The sequence below is a fragment of the Myotis nattereri genome (assembly GCF_964212035.1).
Source record: "Myotis nattereri genome assembly, chromosome: 16".
In the NCBI taxonomy this organism is placed as follows: Eukaryota; Metazoa; Chordata; class Mammalia; order Chiroptera; family Vespertilionidae; genus Myotis; species Myotis nattereri.
In genome coordinates, this window is record NC_138091.1 from 12,592,559 (window position 1) to 12,609,729 (window position 17,171).

The following is a 17,171-nucleotide window of genomic DNA, read 5'->3' on the forward strand; positions in this document are numbered from 1 at the left end:
ACTAAGACATCTATTGATCTCACTCCTCTGAGAGTCCAGTCCCAATAAACACAGATGTCAATAATCAATAGAGATGGTAGCACTGTTCCAAGAATGAGTCATTCTCCAGGCCAGGAGGCATTAGATGCCTACAGGATCTGGCAGGTAATGCAAATGGTCCCAGTGTGGAACAGGAGAGAGGGTGGAGTGTTGAACCCTTGCTATGGTTCAAGAAGGCAGTGGATACTGTGCCTCAGGTGACTGTTTCTGAAAGAAATAGGGCCTCAGTGTAGACACATCCCCTAATTTTTCCGAAATGAGAAAGCCTAGTTTTGCATAAAATCTCCTACATATTTAAAAAACTCTCTGAGCCAAGTAAAACCTAACTGTAGGCTGATGTGATCTGTGGAATCCAGTATGCAGGAAGCGATGTAGATCTTTTCTGGACTGAGCACATATGAAGGGCTAGCTGATACTTCATCCAAACTCAAGCCATTTGGAAAATAAGACCATTAATTGCTTTTCTTTTTGTACCTTTTCTTTTGAAAAATTTCAAACACAAATGAACCTCTGTTATTATCCAGCTCCATAACCATCAATATATTTCCAGGAATAGTGAATTTTGAAGCTAGGAAGAACCCTAGGAAGTGTCACACTGACCATTGCTCTCATATATTGGAGGATCTATCCGCTGCCTGGACATTTGGTATTAGAACGGTAGAGGTAAGTGTTATATCATTTGGAATCATTACAAAGGAGATATTGGCCCTGTTTCATATAAGAGAAGTTGAGTACTTGCCCAGCCTTAGTGGCAGTGCAGCTGTCTGGTGGCCGAGCTGGCACTAAATCCAGTCATCTGGGTACCCAGACAAAACTCTTCTCTCTCTTGGCCTCACACAGCTTACATACACATCAGCACCTTTCTATAGTTAGCATCTAGACACTGTCCTTTCTGGTGGGAGGCACCAGATGCACTCAATACCAGAATCCACATGCATGAACCCATGTAAAACAAAGTGCAATTCAGCCAGCCTATTCTTCGATAAAGAACAAATCATGTGCTTACCTGCTTTACTGCATCTTCATAGGATGGAGGCTGTGTTATCTCTGCAACTGTTGAAGTTGACTTAGGAAATGTTGGGGATGGAATTGAAAACTTTGGTCCTGCTTTATCAGAAGACGGCAAACCAGCCATCTGTGTGAGTCAAATGCAGAAACAGACAATTCATGTGTCAGATCTGGTACTGATTCTGTAATGGAAACTACAGGCTAAATTTTGGAAAAATAGACTTAAGGGAAAAAAGAGAGTGAGGGCTAGGAAAACAAACCGAGTAGATTAACAATAGTATATATCACTATGGACTTATTGCTGGAGGCATTTTAGAATGGGAACCCCACAGATTCATTTCTCTCTCCAAGGTGCACCCTCTTCTGTTAGGAGAAAGCAAGATGAGAAAAGGAAATAAAGTGAAAGAGTCCAGTCCAATCCTAAGAAGTCTACCACCCCAGGAGTTTCCAGAGTAACTTATCCCCCAGCTGTTCCATTCATGGCTGGTGCCTTTGCAGAGAGCTGCAGGCATGACTGGGAGAATCTCTTGGAGACCAGCCTCGTGCACCGAGTGTGTTCTGTGGATAGGCCATTCCAGGGTCTCCGTCTCCAGGGCCCTGGCCCCAGCAGGGGGTATGCAGCACTTCTGTGTTGGCATCACGCTTGCTCCTTATCACCTCCCCCCTGCCCTTGGACTCCCCACATCCTGGGCCCTTCACATCCCTGACCTGCTGAAATGCATCATCTCTTCCCTTTTTTTTGCAGGGCTATTGTACTGTGACCCCAACTTTCTGGATCCCTCTGATCCTTTCCACAGATCCATGTATTTCACTTTCTCCACCAGTATGTCCCACACTCCCCTATTTCAGCTTCACTGAAACCGGTTTGTTCACCACGGTGTCTCACAAACATACCAGGGTCATGTTATTCACCATGACTTCTGGAATAACGCCGGGAAATGACTTCTTGAAGTACCTCCTAACTTGTACCAGTACATCCATTTCAGGCCTGTTTCTACCTAAAATGTCATTTATTTCTGCCATTGAACCTCATCATTGGGATGAAAAGGATCCACAGGAGAAAGAAGAGGCAAAGTCAATCCCAAGTCTAAACCTTTTCCCAGATGCCTACCTTTTGCTGTACACCTGGGCTTTGGGGACAAGGATTGCCCATAGCACCATGACTGCTGTCTGCCTGGGCTCCAGAGAAAGGGGGGTGGAGGCCAGAAGGCTGGGGGGAGAAGCTTGCAGGATGGCCCTCGTGTGCCCCTGAGTTCTGTAGAAAGAAAGAAGCACAAGTCAAGCGACCATCAGTGGCGTTCTTGAGAGCAGCCTTTGTTAACACCTGGCCCTGGTAAATTCCATTACCAAAGTCTCAGTTCTGGCTTTTATGTATCACCTACTGCTCAAAACGTTCAGGGGCTCCTACAGATCAACAGCATAGAGTTCCACTTCTCCCCAACATTAGTGTTTAAGACTTTAGTCAAGTACTAGTTCCTTCTGCAAGTTTAAGTTCCACTAATCCCTTTATGAGCTCCCCTCAGCATGCCCTGTACATGCTACCTCCCTATTGTTTTTTTTCCCGCTCATGGAATGCCTTTTTGCAAACTCTCCTTTTTGAATGCTATACAGTGGGACCTTGACTTACGAGTTTAATTTGTTCAGAGACCGAGCTCCTTGAGGAGCTCGTTAACTCAAATTACTCTGTCAACTCAATGCAAAAAATCGGCCGAGAGACAGCTGGTATCTCAAAAAACTCGTTAGTCGGGACACTCGTAAGTCAAGGCCCCACTGTACTTCCTTTTAAGTCTACCCCCTTCTCAAAGCCTTGCTGGACTTTTCTAGCCCTTCATGATCAATCTGCCACCCCTACCCCCACCGCAATGTCATAGACACAAGTCAGTAATGTTATTCTAGATTGCTCAATATCTTTTTATCAAGCAATCACTCATGCCTTCAAAGGGTGCTTTGTAAACTGTAAATCACTGTACAAATGTTGGTTCTTCTGGAGAGTATCGATATCGTTAGAACTGAATGTGCAGAGCTATGTAAAAAGAGCTGTGTTTACCATTGTTGCCCAGGACACTATGCATTCAATAAATGTTGTCATTGATGATGATAATGCATTTAAGTCCCAACTCCTCCCAAATGGGTGGGTATCATTGCTCCACTGGGTTTGCAAAAATGTCTTCTCCTTACCCATGGCCACACCTCACACTCCCGGGGTAGAGAACAGTCAGTGTGAAAGGAGCATGTGCTTTAGAATCAGATAATCCCAGGTTCACCTCCCGGAGCCACACTCTCCCCAGCGGCAAATAAAGAATAATGAACCGGAGCCCAAAAGGTTGTTGTGACAATGAACAAGATTACTCATATACATATACATGTACATGTATGTGGCAGGAGTGCAATTAATGCCAGTTTTCTTCCTACTCCCTTTCTAACGCCAAAGTGCTAGGAATCTTTTCATGATCCAAGCATGTCAAACTTGCAGCCTGCCAGCTGGGAGTTTGACATGCTTGATGTAACCTTTTCTCAGATAGACTTAAAGTGATGTTCCTAATAATTCTTTGTCTTCACAGACAAAGTAAAGTCTTTGATGATCACCTTGGTCTAGTCTTTGAAACAGTTACTCTTCTGAGCTGTCTCCTACAATTCTGCTCTCATTCTACCCCAGGCACACTGGCTTTCCACCTGATGCTTGAACATTCCATGCACACTCGCTCCTCAGGGCCTTGGCACTTGCTGTTCCTCCTTTGTCTAGAATGCCTGCACCCCAAATATTCACAAGGCTTTCTCCTTCACTTTTTGAAAGTTTTGCTCAAATGTCCCTGGCCCTTTTACTTAAGGTTGCAAGTTTCCAAACTCCTCACCCCTCTTTTCTGCTTTCTCTCTATAAGATGTATCATCTTCTAATACATTATATATTTTATATATTTTTTAAATTTACTGTCTCCCCATGAGAATAGGGATTTTTTTTTTTTTTTTTTTGGTTAGTTCAGAATTAGTCCCAGGAGACTGGAAGCGGGTCTGGGCTGGCACACAGTAAGTGCTCAGTAAATATTTGCACTCTGCAGACCAACCACACAGAGACCAGTAAGGTCTGGTAACTTCCCTTTCGGCTCTTGGAATAAATTGGTTGGGCCTATGCTGAGGCGTGGTGCCAAGGAATCCTAAAACAGAGTTTGGCAATGTATAGCCCTGGGAGCCAAACCTGATTTTGTAAATAAAGCTTTATTGGAACGCAGCCACGTGCACTTGTTTATACTTTGTCTGCAGCTGTTTTCATGCTACAGGGGAGAGTTGAGTAGTTGTGACAGAGACCATAATGCCCCCAAAGACAAACATATTATCCAGCGTTTTATAGAACCAGTGTGCCAGCCTCCGTCCCAGAGAAGCAAGTCCGCCTATTCTGAAGGCCCCAGAATCTTCGTGGCCGCGAGGTGCTGTTGGACTTGGAAAGTTCCAGCACCAGCTCTTAGCTCTGCAAATCCACACCCCGCTTCCAGGAAGGGGGTGCAGCGGGCGTGGCCAAGGAGCTCTTACCTGTGCAGTACACACCTGGGTGCTGGCAGGTGAGGAGGCCCCGTGCCCTTCTCCCTGAGCACCTGCGGACGAAGGTAGGAAGTAATGGTTGTTCGGCGATGGGGGCAAGCTGATGTGCTGCGGGCTTTTCACGGCCCCGAGCGGCGAGTGCTGCGGCGAGCACTGCGGGCTGAGGAAGGTGGAGGGAAGCGCGTGGGCTTGGCGCGCGGGCTCCAGGCCGAGGCTGCCGCCCGGGGGCAGCAGGAGCGCAGCAGCGCCGCCCGCCGGCGCCTGGTGGCCGTCCGCGCCGCCGGGTCTGTGCGCAGAGACCTGCCGGGCGGCGAAGGGGCAGCTGGAGGCCGCGTCCTCCTGCTTGATGGGCGCCCCCAGGAAGGGCGGCGGCTCCTGCTCCGCGGCGCCCTTGCTCCGCTTCTGCTTCTGCAGCTGCAGGCGCAGCTCCTCCACCTGCCGCTGCTCCTGCTGCAGCTTCCAGGTGAGCTCGTTGATCACCTTCTGCTTCTCCACCAGCATCTTGTCCTTCTCGGAGTCCAGCCCGTCCAGCTCGGGAGGGACGCTGCCGCCGCCGCCCAGGCTGCCCACCAGGCTGTCGTCGGGGCCCAGGCGCCCGGGGGACGGGTGCAGGCCGAAGGAGGGCGACGCGTCGTGGAAGGTGTCGGGCAGGGACCCGGCCAGCGACAGGTCGGACGAGGCGGGCGAGATGGGGGGGCTGGAGCTGGTGCTGCCGAAGTGGTAGAAGCCGTTGGACAAGGCGCCGGCGGACGGGGAGGACTGGTAATGGGGCAGGGCGCCGGCGGGCGTGACGGGAAAGGTGACGGTGGTGATGTCCCCGAAGCTGGGCACGGGGCTCCCCGCGCAGTCCTGGAAGGGCCGCAGCCGGTCCATGAGCGCCGTCTTGGTGCCTGACACCGGCAGGCCTCGGAGCCGAAGCTGCTGTCGTAACTCGGACACCTGAAGAGAGCGGGGCACGTTACTGTGCTGTTCATGACGGTGTTTTAAACGTGTATTATTATTACATTAACGTCAAACGATCACAAATGCAGTCTCACAGTGTCCACTTCTCGTTTTAGTATTTCCGTCTCACTTCCTCCCCTGCACCCAATATACGTCAGTTTTGCACAATTTTATTAATGCTCTTACAATGTGTCCTATCCCATGTTTTCATGGCTCCTGAATCATAGACCTCTCCTGGAAATGTAGAGCCCACACGAACCACAGAGGCACCTCTGTGCTGCCCGCCCATCCCATCCTGGTCCTGTCCCCATTTTACAGATGAGAAGACTGAAACCTGCCCAAGTTCTGGCAACCAGTCATCCTGCAGCATCCTCACACTCCAGTGTGCGGCCTCCCACCTCCCCACCCGTCCTTGTGGGCAATTCTCAAACCTGAGCAGGTGCTAGAACCCAGGTCTGTGGGTTCTTACACAGGTAGCTGGGCCCCTACACCCGTTTCTGGTTCAGTGGGTCAGGGGTGGGGGCTGAGAGGTGCCTTTCTGACAAGTTTCCGGGGCGCTGAAGCCGCTGGTCCGGGCCCAGTGCTGGAGAACCGCGGCTGTACATTACACCCTGTCCTGAGTTTAACAGCTGGCGGATAGCAGTGCTCTACTGAGAGAGAGAGGTGTGGCAATAAGACCCCCAATTCAAATGCTGGCCCTGCTCTTCCTAGTTCAGTGGTCACCCTGTGCTCCAGCTCGCTCCTGCACGACAGAGACAATCCTACCACTTTATAGTCTCTCGTGGGGACTGAGGTAGCTTAAACAGTGGGAAGCACTGGGAGAGTACTTTGCACATGGTCAGGCATGTAGGGGCTGTTATTGTTATGTTGATGCACATATAAAATAGAAACGAAATAAATAATAATGAATGCAAATGAGGGAATACTTTAGCTCTATTAAAACTGATGCTATAAATATTTGTTGATATAAAAATAATTATTTATGGTATAGTATTACATTTAAAAGGTTTCAATTACTTCATTCTATTTTCTAAGAATTACATATATATACAGTATATGTGCTCTAAATATATACATACACACATATATAATGTATATGAATATATATTTAAGCCTGTGCTTGCAGATTATAATATCTGGATAAAGATGTGCTAAAATGTTAACGATGGTTCTCTTTATCTGTATTTCCTAAGTAGTTCCCATAAGCATATTACTTTTATAATTAAAACAGGAACCATATTAAATACCTAAATGTCAATAATTCCATAAACAGCTAGAAGAATATGTACGAAAATATCCTTCTGATATTCTTTAGGGGAAGACCTTTTGAGCATAAAACCAAAGAAGCTAATCATAAAAAGTTGACCAAAAAAATTTGAAAACTCCTATCAGTCATGAAATGAAGATGCAAATGCAAATAGAATTTTAAGAAAAAATAGTTGCAGGAAAAATAATAAAGCATTAGTATGCTCGATGTGCCAAGCATGTGTTTAACAACCCGAAGAGAAAGATGGACACCCAACATACAAATGGGCAATGGACATCATCCAACTCTTCACAAAAGAGAACATTTTTAAATGGCCAATAATGTATGAGTACCATCATTAGTAGTCCAAGATTTGCAAACAAAATATACATATTTTTGTATTCATCTAATTGACAAAGAAATTTGCAATAGCACTTTGTGTTACTTAAATAGCAGCAAATATAAATGAATAAAACTTTTAAATTGGTGAGAGAGAGACATTGATATGAGAGGCAATCAACAGGTTGCCTCCTGACTGGAGATTGAACCCACAACTTGGGTGTGTGCCCTGACCAGGAATCAAACCCACCACCTTTTGGTGTATGGGATGATGCTCCAAACAACTGAGCCACATTGGCCAAGGCTAAAAATGTTTTTTGGTTTGTGTTTGTTTATTTTGTTTTTAAGCTATTTTATACTTAACTAGATGCCCAGTGCACGTGCATGGGAGCGGGGGTCCCTTAGCCTGGCCTGCACCCTCTCACAATCCAGGACCACTGGCTCCTAACCACTCACCTGCCTGCCTGCCTGATCACCCCTAACCACTCTGCCTGCCTGCCTCATCGCCCCTAACCACTTGCTGCCTACCTGATCGCTCCTAACTGCTCGCCTGCCTGCCTGATCAACCCTAACCACTCACCTGCCTGCCTTCCTGATCACCCCTAACCATTCTGCCTGCCTGCCTGATTGTCCCTAACTGCTTGCCTGCCTGCCTGATTACCCCTAACTGCCTCTGCCTCGGTCCCCACCACTGTGTATTTGTTCTTAAGGATGTCTAGAGTTATGTCCAGAAGGTCGTTTGGCTGTCCAGTCTAATTAGCATATTATGCTTTTATTAGTATAGAATAGAGACCTGGTGCATGGAATTTGTGCACGGGAGGGGGTGTCCCTCGGCCCAGCCTGCACTCTCTCCCAATCCAGGACCTCTCAGACATCCCTCTCACAATCCAGGACCGCTGGCTCCTAACCACTTGCCTGCCAGCCTACCTGATCTCCCCTAACCACTCACCTGCCTTCCTGATGGCCCCTAACCACTCTGCCTGATTGCCCCTAACCACTCTGCCTTAGCCCCCAATGCCACAGCTTCATCGGGAAGGTCGTCCGGAAGGATGACTAGAAGGACGTCCTGAAGGTTGTTTGGCTGTTCGGTCTAATTAGCATAATACGCTTTTATTATTATAGATATTCGGCTATTCTGAGTGTGGTCCGTGGACTAGCAGCACTTGCAGCATTGGGGAACATGTTAGAAATTCAAAATCTCAGGCCCCTCCCAGACCTACTGAATCGAAAGCTGCGTTTTACCCAGAGCCCCTGTGACTCGTGTGCACACCCATGTCTGAGAAGTGCTAACACTGCTTCTGGGACTAGCGAGGCACAGTTGTTCAGGACAGAAAGTGGGCAATATGTAGCAAGAACTTCTAAAAATGGTAATATGTTTTGGTTCAGAAATTCCATTCCTATGTATTTAGCCTGGGGAGATATTTAGATAAATTAATAAGTGTATGTACAAGTTATATTTTTAACAGTAAACATTTGGAAGCAAGTTAAATGTTTAACAGAGGAATGTTAACTAGGTGGTGAAATAATATACTGTTATTAAAAATGAAAGGATTTTTGACTATTAAGAGTTATAAAAATGTTCATATGTTAAACAAAAATGCATGTCAGAAATTTATGCTCACATAGTTATTTTAAAGCAAAATATGTCCATATGCATTTCAAGACTAGAAGGAAATAGAATCTGTTATGTGAGTCAACTGCCTTTTAAAATACTCTTTACTTCTCTATATACAAATGTATTTCACTAGTGAATAATATTATTTTACACTCAGCTAAAAGGTATTTTAAAAGGATTAAGACAATTTACACTGCCCCAAGCAATACATATGCTCCCCCCCACCCCCAGTCTTGCTAGCATTGCTTTTATTATTTTCTTTTAGATTTGCTGGTTGGGAAAAGTGCAAAGTGCCAACTCATTGTCTTAATTTTGAATTACTTATAATTAATGAGTTCTGCATTTATTTTTGGAATCTGTTCTGACACTGAATAATTTAAAGTACATTATCAAATAATGTAGCTCATATTCTAAAGTGAACTGGATGCTGGGTGAGTTCAGTTTACCTTACATTTCAGAATATTATGCTGTGTGGGCTTGCTTGGAACAAAGTTTTGTATACACCTCCTTCCTGCATTGATTGGTGTTTCAATCATTGATAACATAAACCATTTATTGTGGAAAATTTCAAACATACATGAAAGTAATAGAAAAGTATAATGAACCCCATATAACCATCAACCACTTTCAATAATTATCAACTCATGCCCAATCTTGTTTCATTTATACCCAAACCACTTCTTCCCCTATGTTTTCTGAATTATGTTGCAGGAAATCATATAATTAAATCTGTAAGAATTTGGTATCTATCTCTAAAAGATAAGTACTTTTAAAAAAACACAGATACAATACCACTATCACATCTAAAAAATATGAACCATTATTTCTTAGTCTCTATCAAATATTGCCCCAGTTTTTAAATTTCCCATTCACCTTCACATTCTTATTCTCTCTCTCTCTCCCACTAGTTTGTTAGAAACTGGATACAAAACAAACACAAAAAATGGACTGTGATATTACCTCTTGTAAGTTTTTAATGAGAAACTAAACTCTATTCTCTGTACTTTCCCCCTTAATTTCTATGTAGCAAAACATGAGCATTTATGGAAAATATCACCTCATTGCCTTACCTTTTCTGGTTATTTAAAAAAAAATGTTTGTATTGGTTTTAGAGAGGAGAGATAGGGAGAGGGAAAGAGAGAGAATGAAACATCAGTGTGAGAGAGAAACATCAATTGGTTGCCTCCAGTATGCCCCCGACTGGGCATCAAACCTGCAACCTAGGTAAGTGCCCTGACCGGGAATCAAACCAGCGACCTTTTGGTGCACAGGACAACACTCAGCCAACTGAGCTACACTGGCCAGGTTCTGATTACTTTTTTGGAGGGTCACCTTCATTAATTCCTCTTATTTCTTCCTTTCCCAAAGTGTGATTATATCATTTGCTTCCCTTATTCCTCTTCTCTCCTTCCTTTCTCCCTGTTCCATTCTCCTCGCCACTCTTTCCATTTTGCTCTCCTTCTATCTCATCCACTCTTCTAGTTTCAACCCTCCCCACTATGAAAACAATCCCCAAATTTCTGTCCCTATGCCCAACAACACAGCTGAACCCAACCAACTTGGTATATTTCTAACAGAAACTGCTGGTACCAGAGACTCAGCTTTCCCAGACTGAATAAACTTGCCCGTGTCCCCTCATATCAGCTCCCCAAGCTACCTTCCCCGTTTGCCACCTGTGCAAACTCTCCCATTGACCCAGTTAAGCTTTCTTTCTCTCCTCTCTCCCACACCCCATGGTCAAGTCCAGTCTTCTGTCTGTCCTTTCCTTTCTTTCCATTCTCATCTGAAGTGGCAAAGCCTTTGAAATCAGTCCCTTAAGTTCAGATCCCAGTTTTGTCATCCAGTATTTAATCTCTTTAAGATTTTGATTTTTACATTCCCATTTAAAATGTATGTCGTGGGGTAAAATTTAAAGCAAATCTACGTAGCATGGCTGACTGACAGCTTATATTAAAAAATGCTAGTTGCCACTGTCATCACCATCATCTCCTAATGCTTGTGCTAATTACTGGGACTGTGACCAGCCAGTGACCCTGAGAACATGGCCTCAGGGCCCTGGGGGCTGGCACGTCATGTATGGACCATCTTTCTCTGGCCCAGGCATCTCTAGTCCTACCTGACCAGGCTCCCATCCAGTGCGAGACTCCTTTCAAAAGGAATCTTTGTTATTGTGGTAGAAGACATGTAACATAAAACGCACCATTCAATCACTTCTCAGTGGCACCAGTACATCGACAATGTTGTGCAAATATCAGCAGGATCATCTCCAGAACCTTTCCAGGATCTCCAATTGAACCTCTGTCCCGGTGAAACACTAACTCCCTATTCTCACCTGCTCCAGCCCCCAGTAGCCCGCATCTACTTGCTGTCTCTATGAAGTTGACTACGCGAGGTACCTCATATACGTGGACTCATACAATATTTGTCTCTGTGTCTGGCTTATTTCATGGTGTAATGTTTCCCAGGTGAGGAAGCCTGCTTTGATTGCGATGGGTTTATGATCTGGGGAGTGGAAGGTGGTACCCTACGGCTCCGGAGAGCATTGTCATGCGCTTGGCATCCCCATCTAGGTTTATGGATGCCAAGTCCAAACCTGAGCACTGTATTCCAAGTGGGAGGAATAGAGAAGCCTTTGATATTAGAACCCAAGATACACATTATTTACTGGTGTTGGCACTCGGCAGCCATGGAATTTCCTTTAGTTTGAAATAATCCCAATCCTATCTCCCTTCAAAGAAGATAATGACCAAGTACTGAACATGGGCATGAGGGTGGCAATGAGGACTGGGACAGGGCTGTGGCATTGGCCCAGTGAAGACTAGGGGACTTTTATGAATTTAGTCTTTTGGGAACCATGCTAAGTAAGATCCTTTGTGGGTAAACAGGTGTCATCATTGAGAGTGAGGAGGCGCTGCAGACAGCAGGTGTGCTCGCACAGCAGAGCAGCAAGGCACTGCGCTCACCCTTTTCCGTTCTGTGTGAATCCCGGGTGAATGCATGTGCCGTGCTGAGGGTTCCTCTGAACCACACCAGGCTCAGCTCAAAGCTCAGGGGCATCTCAGTAATTGAGGGTCTGTGGTCAGTGACCAGAGTGAACTGCTAGCACATACATATCATGTCACGAATTGCTGCTACATTTCAGAAGGTCTCTGACTGGATTTCATAGACTAGTACATTGCTTTAAATTATATAATAGACATAGAGTTACCACCATTTTATCTTGTTAAATAAGGATTAGTATCCTTATTTAATAACTAGAAGCCCTCTCGCTTCTAGGGTCCCTTGGCGTGGCCTGCACCCTCTCGCAATCCAGTTTCAGCCTGATCCCCACAGGCCTGATCCCTGCAGGCCCGATCCAGACAGGAGGGAGCCCAATCCTGTGCATTGAGCATCTGTCCCCTGGTGGTCAGTGCATGTCATAGCGACCGGTCAACTGGTCATTCGGTCACTTAGGCTTTTATATATATATAGAGATATTTCTTTTAATAAAAAGAAACAAAACTTTCTCAGAAACACTCAGCTTTCATCTAGTACCATCATTTCCTACTGGAAAGTATCTTTCAGCATTCAAAACATTTGGAGAAAATAAGTACTTTGAATAAATATTAGTCAGATCTGTTGAACATACTTAGACTTATGAAAAGCCCTTTATATGGTTTTTATTTTCCTCATTTTACCAGAGATTGGTAAGGGATCACCATGGGATTGACCACTGGTTCAGAGCTCATATCAACCCCATAGCTACTCTTTGTGCTACGTTCTGTCATGTATAAACGATTCCATTGGATTTTCAGGATAAGCCATTTATGCAAATGAGGAATCTGAGGTGCTAAAAATTAAGAAACTAACCCAAGGTTGCATAGCCAGTCAAGGTTGGGTATTTAACCATAGCAGTTAATACTCTGTCACCTACTGAGTCTCTCCCATATTCTTCTTCATCATGTTCTACACAAGAAACAGTTGGTGAAAATGTTATTTTAAATGTACTGATGTATTTGTTTAAAAAAAGAAAAGAAAATCATGCCCAATCCTATACCTTCAGGTCATCCAGGTTTGATGGAAGTGGGCCTGGCTTGAGAGAAGAGACACCGGTTTGTCCAGAAAAGCTGTTTTTGACAGGAGACAAAGGGGTACTGCTCAGTGGTGTTGAAGAAGAGTTTGGATTTCTGACCATCTGCTCATTTGGTTCCCTGAAAACAAACAAAAAAGAGGGACTTGAAATACAGTCAGGTCTATATATTGTGATATATAATAAGAAATATATATTTGGTGTTCATACAATTTCTGGCTCACGGCTAAAACGCTTGGGATTTCCCAAGTGAGGAGAGTGACAGAGGTGTCTCTTGTTATGTTAATGAGGTGGCTTTTGGACTTTATCTAAGGAGGGATGCTGGCTGCCAGGAGAATTCATCCTGTGATTAGAGGGTAGAAACTTTTGGTCCCACCACCTTCTCATTCCCTGACCTCCAGGCAGGGTGAGGGACTGGAGATTGAATTCACCAATGGCCAATGATGTAATCAGCCCTGGCTTTGCCATGAAGCTTCCGTAAAAACCCAAAAGGTTGGGGGCCAGAATGTTTCTGGGTTGGTGACAATGTGGAGGTACTGGCAGAATAGCCGGCTTGGAGAGGGTTTGGAAGCTCTATGCCCCTCCCCACACCTTGCCCTAAGCATCTCTTCCATCTGGCTGTTCCTCAGTTGTATTCTTTCATAATAAACCAGTGATCGAGTAAGTAAAATGTTTCTCTGAGTTCCATGAGCTGCTCCAGCACATTAATCAAACACAAGGAGTAGGTTGTGGGAATCTCTGATCTATAGTTGGTTGACCAGAAGCCCATGTAACAACTTCTGGACAATTTCTGGCATCTTAAGAAGGTGAGAGCACCAGTCTTGGGGGCTGAGCCCTTACCTGTGGAATCTGATGCTATTTCCAGGTAGCTAGTGTCAGAATGAATTGGAATTGTTGGACACCCTGCTGGTGTTGGGGAATCGCTTGGTGATGTGGGGAAAACATCCCCCACGTACTATAGAATTGGGTGACCAGAACCCTTAGGGGGTGACTTCTATTTAGATGAGATCACAAGTTAATTGTCTACAAGGATCAGGCAGGGTGAGGAAAACCACAGCAGGCTAGCTGGCAAGTGGCAAGTGACACTCAGGCTGAGTCTGGGGGAGACCGGAGGGAGTGGTGGAGACTTTGGCATATGGGTGGGGCGTATCCATGTGCGATTGAGCTGATGCAGCCCTGGGGAACAGAAGCAAGCCTGCGGAGCTTGGCTGTACTCAGCATAATGGCCAGCGTCATCCAAGGCCGAACAGGGAGACAGCTGAACGCCCACCCCAACTGCAGAGAAACCTCTCTGTTCCACTTGCAGCCTCACAGTGGTCACACCGCCCTTTTCCCAGGGAGCCTCTTATCAGGGGCATTGATTTCCTTGCTCCCTCCCGGCCTATGTTCCTGAAAAGGCGTGCCCAGTTTCCAAACATAACAGGTGAGGCATGATGCAGCATGGGCCTTGGCCGCTGGTGCTGGCCCGGTGCCCGGGCAGAGAGGAGCCACCCACCCTGTGCGCAGCCCGGGCTCTGGGACTCACTTGAGCTGAGCGGGGTGGATGCTGGTGTAGCCGAAGCGCTGCTGCTGCTGCTGGCTGAGGATCTGCAGCTGCAGGAACAGCTGCTGCTGCTGTAACAGCCGCGCGTAGGCCGAGTCCATGGGCGGCGGCGACTTCTCCGCCTTCTGGTCCGGGGGGATGTACTGGTGGTACTTGAGCTTCTTCACCTTTGGCTTGGGGTCCTTGGGCTTCTTGTGGCGGTTCTTACTGTCGCTCAAGGACTTGGACTGCAAGAGGATGGAGACGAACATAGCGTTAGGTGATGGAGAGAATGACCGGTGTCATGGGAACACGTGAGGAGGTTCTGTCCAATAGATGTTCTCGAATCTCGGACATACAGACAGCAAAGCACGATGTGCAAAGAGACCCTGGGACACGGAGATGCCTAATGGACTGGAAGCACACCCCTTAGGTGGGAATCTTGAACCTTAGTAGTGGCTCCTGGAGCTTTTCCCTCCCAGAGTAGAGTGAGAACACTTTCCTCATCTCAGACCAACTGCTGTCTAACACATTCTGATCTTGGGGCTGATTCATAGGAAAGTACTCTCATATGTATATGTGGAATCACTGCTGGTTAAGCACCTAGCAAATTCACGTAGTAATGCCATACATGTAAGATGAAATTAACCTTGACTTTGAAAATCCAGAATGTGAAGTTTTGCTGCTTCAGGCTGAAAAGTAATATAGACTGTCCCTCCCACCACCATCCCTAATCCTGATATAAAATCAGGAAGTGGTACCCTCGGAATACTGTACTTACTATGGGGAGGGCTAGCCACGCCCTGGGACCCCCCAGAAGTTACCCTTTATAGAGCGCGATTTGGACACATAAAGAGAAGTTAAGCATACAGGCTAGGGAGTGAAGAGAAATTTCTGAAGGTGGTACAAGTACCTTACTACATCTTAGTTACCTCACCTCTAAGTTGGGGAAAATAGCCTCTATTTCCTGTCTCAGTGACCAATGTAAGGGTGATGAAAGACAATACTGAAGTAACAACAGGGCTAGAGGGCAGTGTGATTAGATCTATAATCTAAAATCAAAGGCCTCCAGGAAGCAATAGGTTCATACTGTGATCAGTTGAAAAATATAAATTTCAAACCTTGACTTTTTCCAGAAGGTTGAAGTGAAGAACATGGATGTCATGACGGAAGATTCTTGAGAATTTGGGGAAAAGGTGGAGGGAACGTGTGGTACCAGCAGTGCCCAGAAGAGGGGGCTCCTGCATAGCTGGCAGGCCTGTTCTGAAGGGCAGCGTCCCCACTTTAACCACAAAACACACATCTGAAGGTGACCTACCCAGGGGAGCTGCCCACTTGCCTTCCTTTGACCAGCGCATCCCACCACCGAAGCCTCTGTTTTTTCAAGGAGGCATCTGGGAGACTAATGAATAATGAGCATGCGTCCTTCCCTGCTCGTTAATTGATTAGCATTCCAGTTAATGAATCAGTCTCACACTTGGAGGACTTCGCCGGGCCCCGCGGTCAGCTCTGCGCTGCTTGGCAGCTTCTGTTCCCACCTCAACTGGGACTTGCCTTGTCCCGGGAGCTTCAGCCCTGAGTCTTGCTAAGGATTTTCTCTCCATGTTGCCTTACTTAGCACAGGGTCTGGGCCATCCAGAAGGTTCTAAAACCGAGCCATTTTCTCACTGAGCCACTGCACAGTGAGGGCAAAGGCTACTGCGCACATGGAGCTCTGAATTCATGGACCTGTGCCGTTTCACACTCTTTCTGAGGCCAGAGGATATTCCAGCTGTGGGTTTGTTTAGCTGTTTCCTACCCAGAACTGCATGGCCAACGTAAGGGGAGAACCACCTAAGGCAGTGGTGCATCCAAGGTCCAGGGGCTTAAGACCCAGGCGCGAAGGTGTAAGGCAGGTGAGTGCAATGCGATAGGGAACAGTGTACCCTGTGGCCTGGAGCTTCCTCACTCAACCTGCACGCACACAGTGGGGCTGCCACACAACACAGCAGCCCCTGCCTGCGAGATGAAGTCAAACTCGGCAGCCACAGCAGGCTGGTGCCAACCTGCCTAGACCTGCCCTCTCCAGCAGCTCACCCCTCCTGCCTCTTTTCTTGTAATTTTCTGCTGTTTTGGAACTCCCTCCTCCACTTGTTGCATGACTCCAGTTCATCCGCTGAGTCCAGCCCAAACCTCAACTCACCGGGGAAGCTTTTCCTAACTCACAGCCATGTCTCCAATCTGTGAGTTTCATATGGCATGGCCACACCCCTGCTGAGGGGAGGGGACTGAAATCCAGCCCTCAGTCTGCTTCAGAGGTTGTTGGTCCTGAGGCGGGACTATGGCTGCCTGGGGAAGGGGAACCTCTGCTTATCTAAATATATAAAAGCCTAAGCAACCAAACGACCAAACAACCAGTTGACCGGTCGCTATGACGCGCACTGATCACCAGGGGACACTCAACATACAGGATCGGGCTCCCTCCTGTCTGGATCGGGCCTGCAGGGATGGAGCCAAAACTGGCTATCTGACGTCTTCCGAGGAGTCCCAGATTGCGAGAGGGCACAGGCCAGGCCAAGGGACCCCACTGGGGCCCCTAGTATTGTGATAAAATACAAGTAACACAAAATCACCATAGTCACCATTTGAAAATACACAGTCAGTGGCACTTAATACATTCACAATGTTGTGCGTGTCATCACTATCTAGCTCCAGAACATTTCCATTGCCCCCCAAAGAAAGCCATACATACCACTGAGCAGTCACTCCCACCCCTCCCTCCTTCCTGCAGCCCCCGGGAGCCACTTCTGCTGTCTGTCTCTATGGCTTTGGCTATTCAGGATGTTTCATAGAAATGAAATCATACAATATGTAGTCT

General features: G+C 46.5%; 1 protein-coding gene across 1 annotated transcript in view; it reads right to left on the reverse strand.

Annotated features, from left to right (window-relative positions):
• Positions 1 to 17,171, reverse strand: part of MYOCD (myocardin) — a gene marked incomplete at both ends in the record, with an annotated part of 82,852 nt that overhangs the window by 4,303 nt on the left and 61,378 nt on the right. Inside the window, 5 exons of the mRNA XM_081109277.1 lie at positions 1,046 to 1,174; positions 2,159 to 2,302; positions 4,573 to 5,520; positions 12,760 to 12,913; positions 14,318 to 14,562. Coding sequence (XP_080965403.1) covers positions 1,046 to 1,174; positions 2,159 to 2,302; positions 4,573 to 5,520; positions 12,760 to 12,913; positions 14,318 to 14,562 — 1,620 coding nt within the window. The remainder of the gene's footprint in view (positions 1 to 1,045; positions 1,175 to 2,158; positions 2,303 to 4,572; positions 5,521 to 12,759; positions 12,914 to 14,317; positions 14,563 to 17,171) is intronic.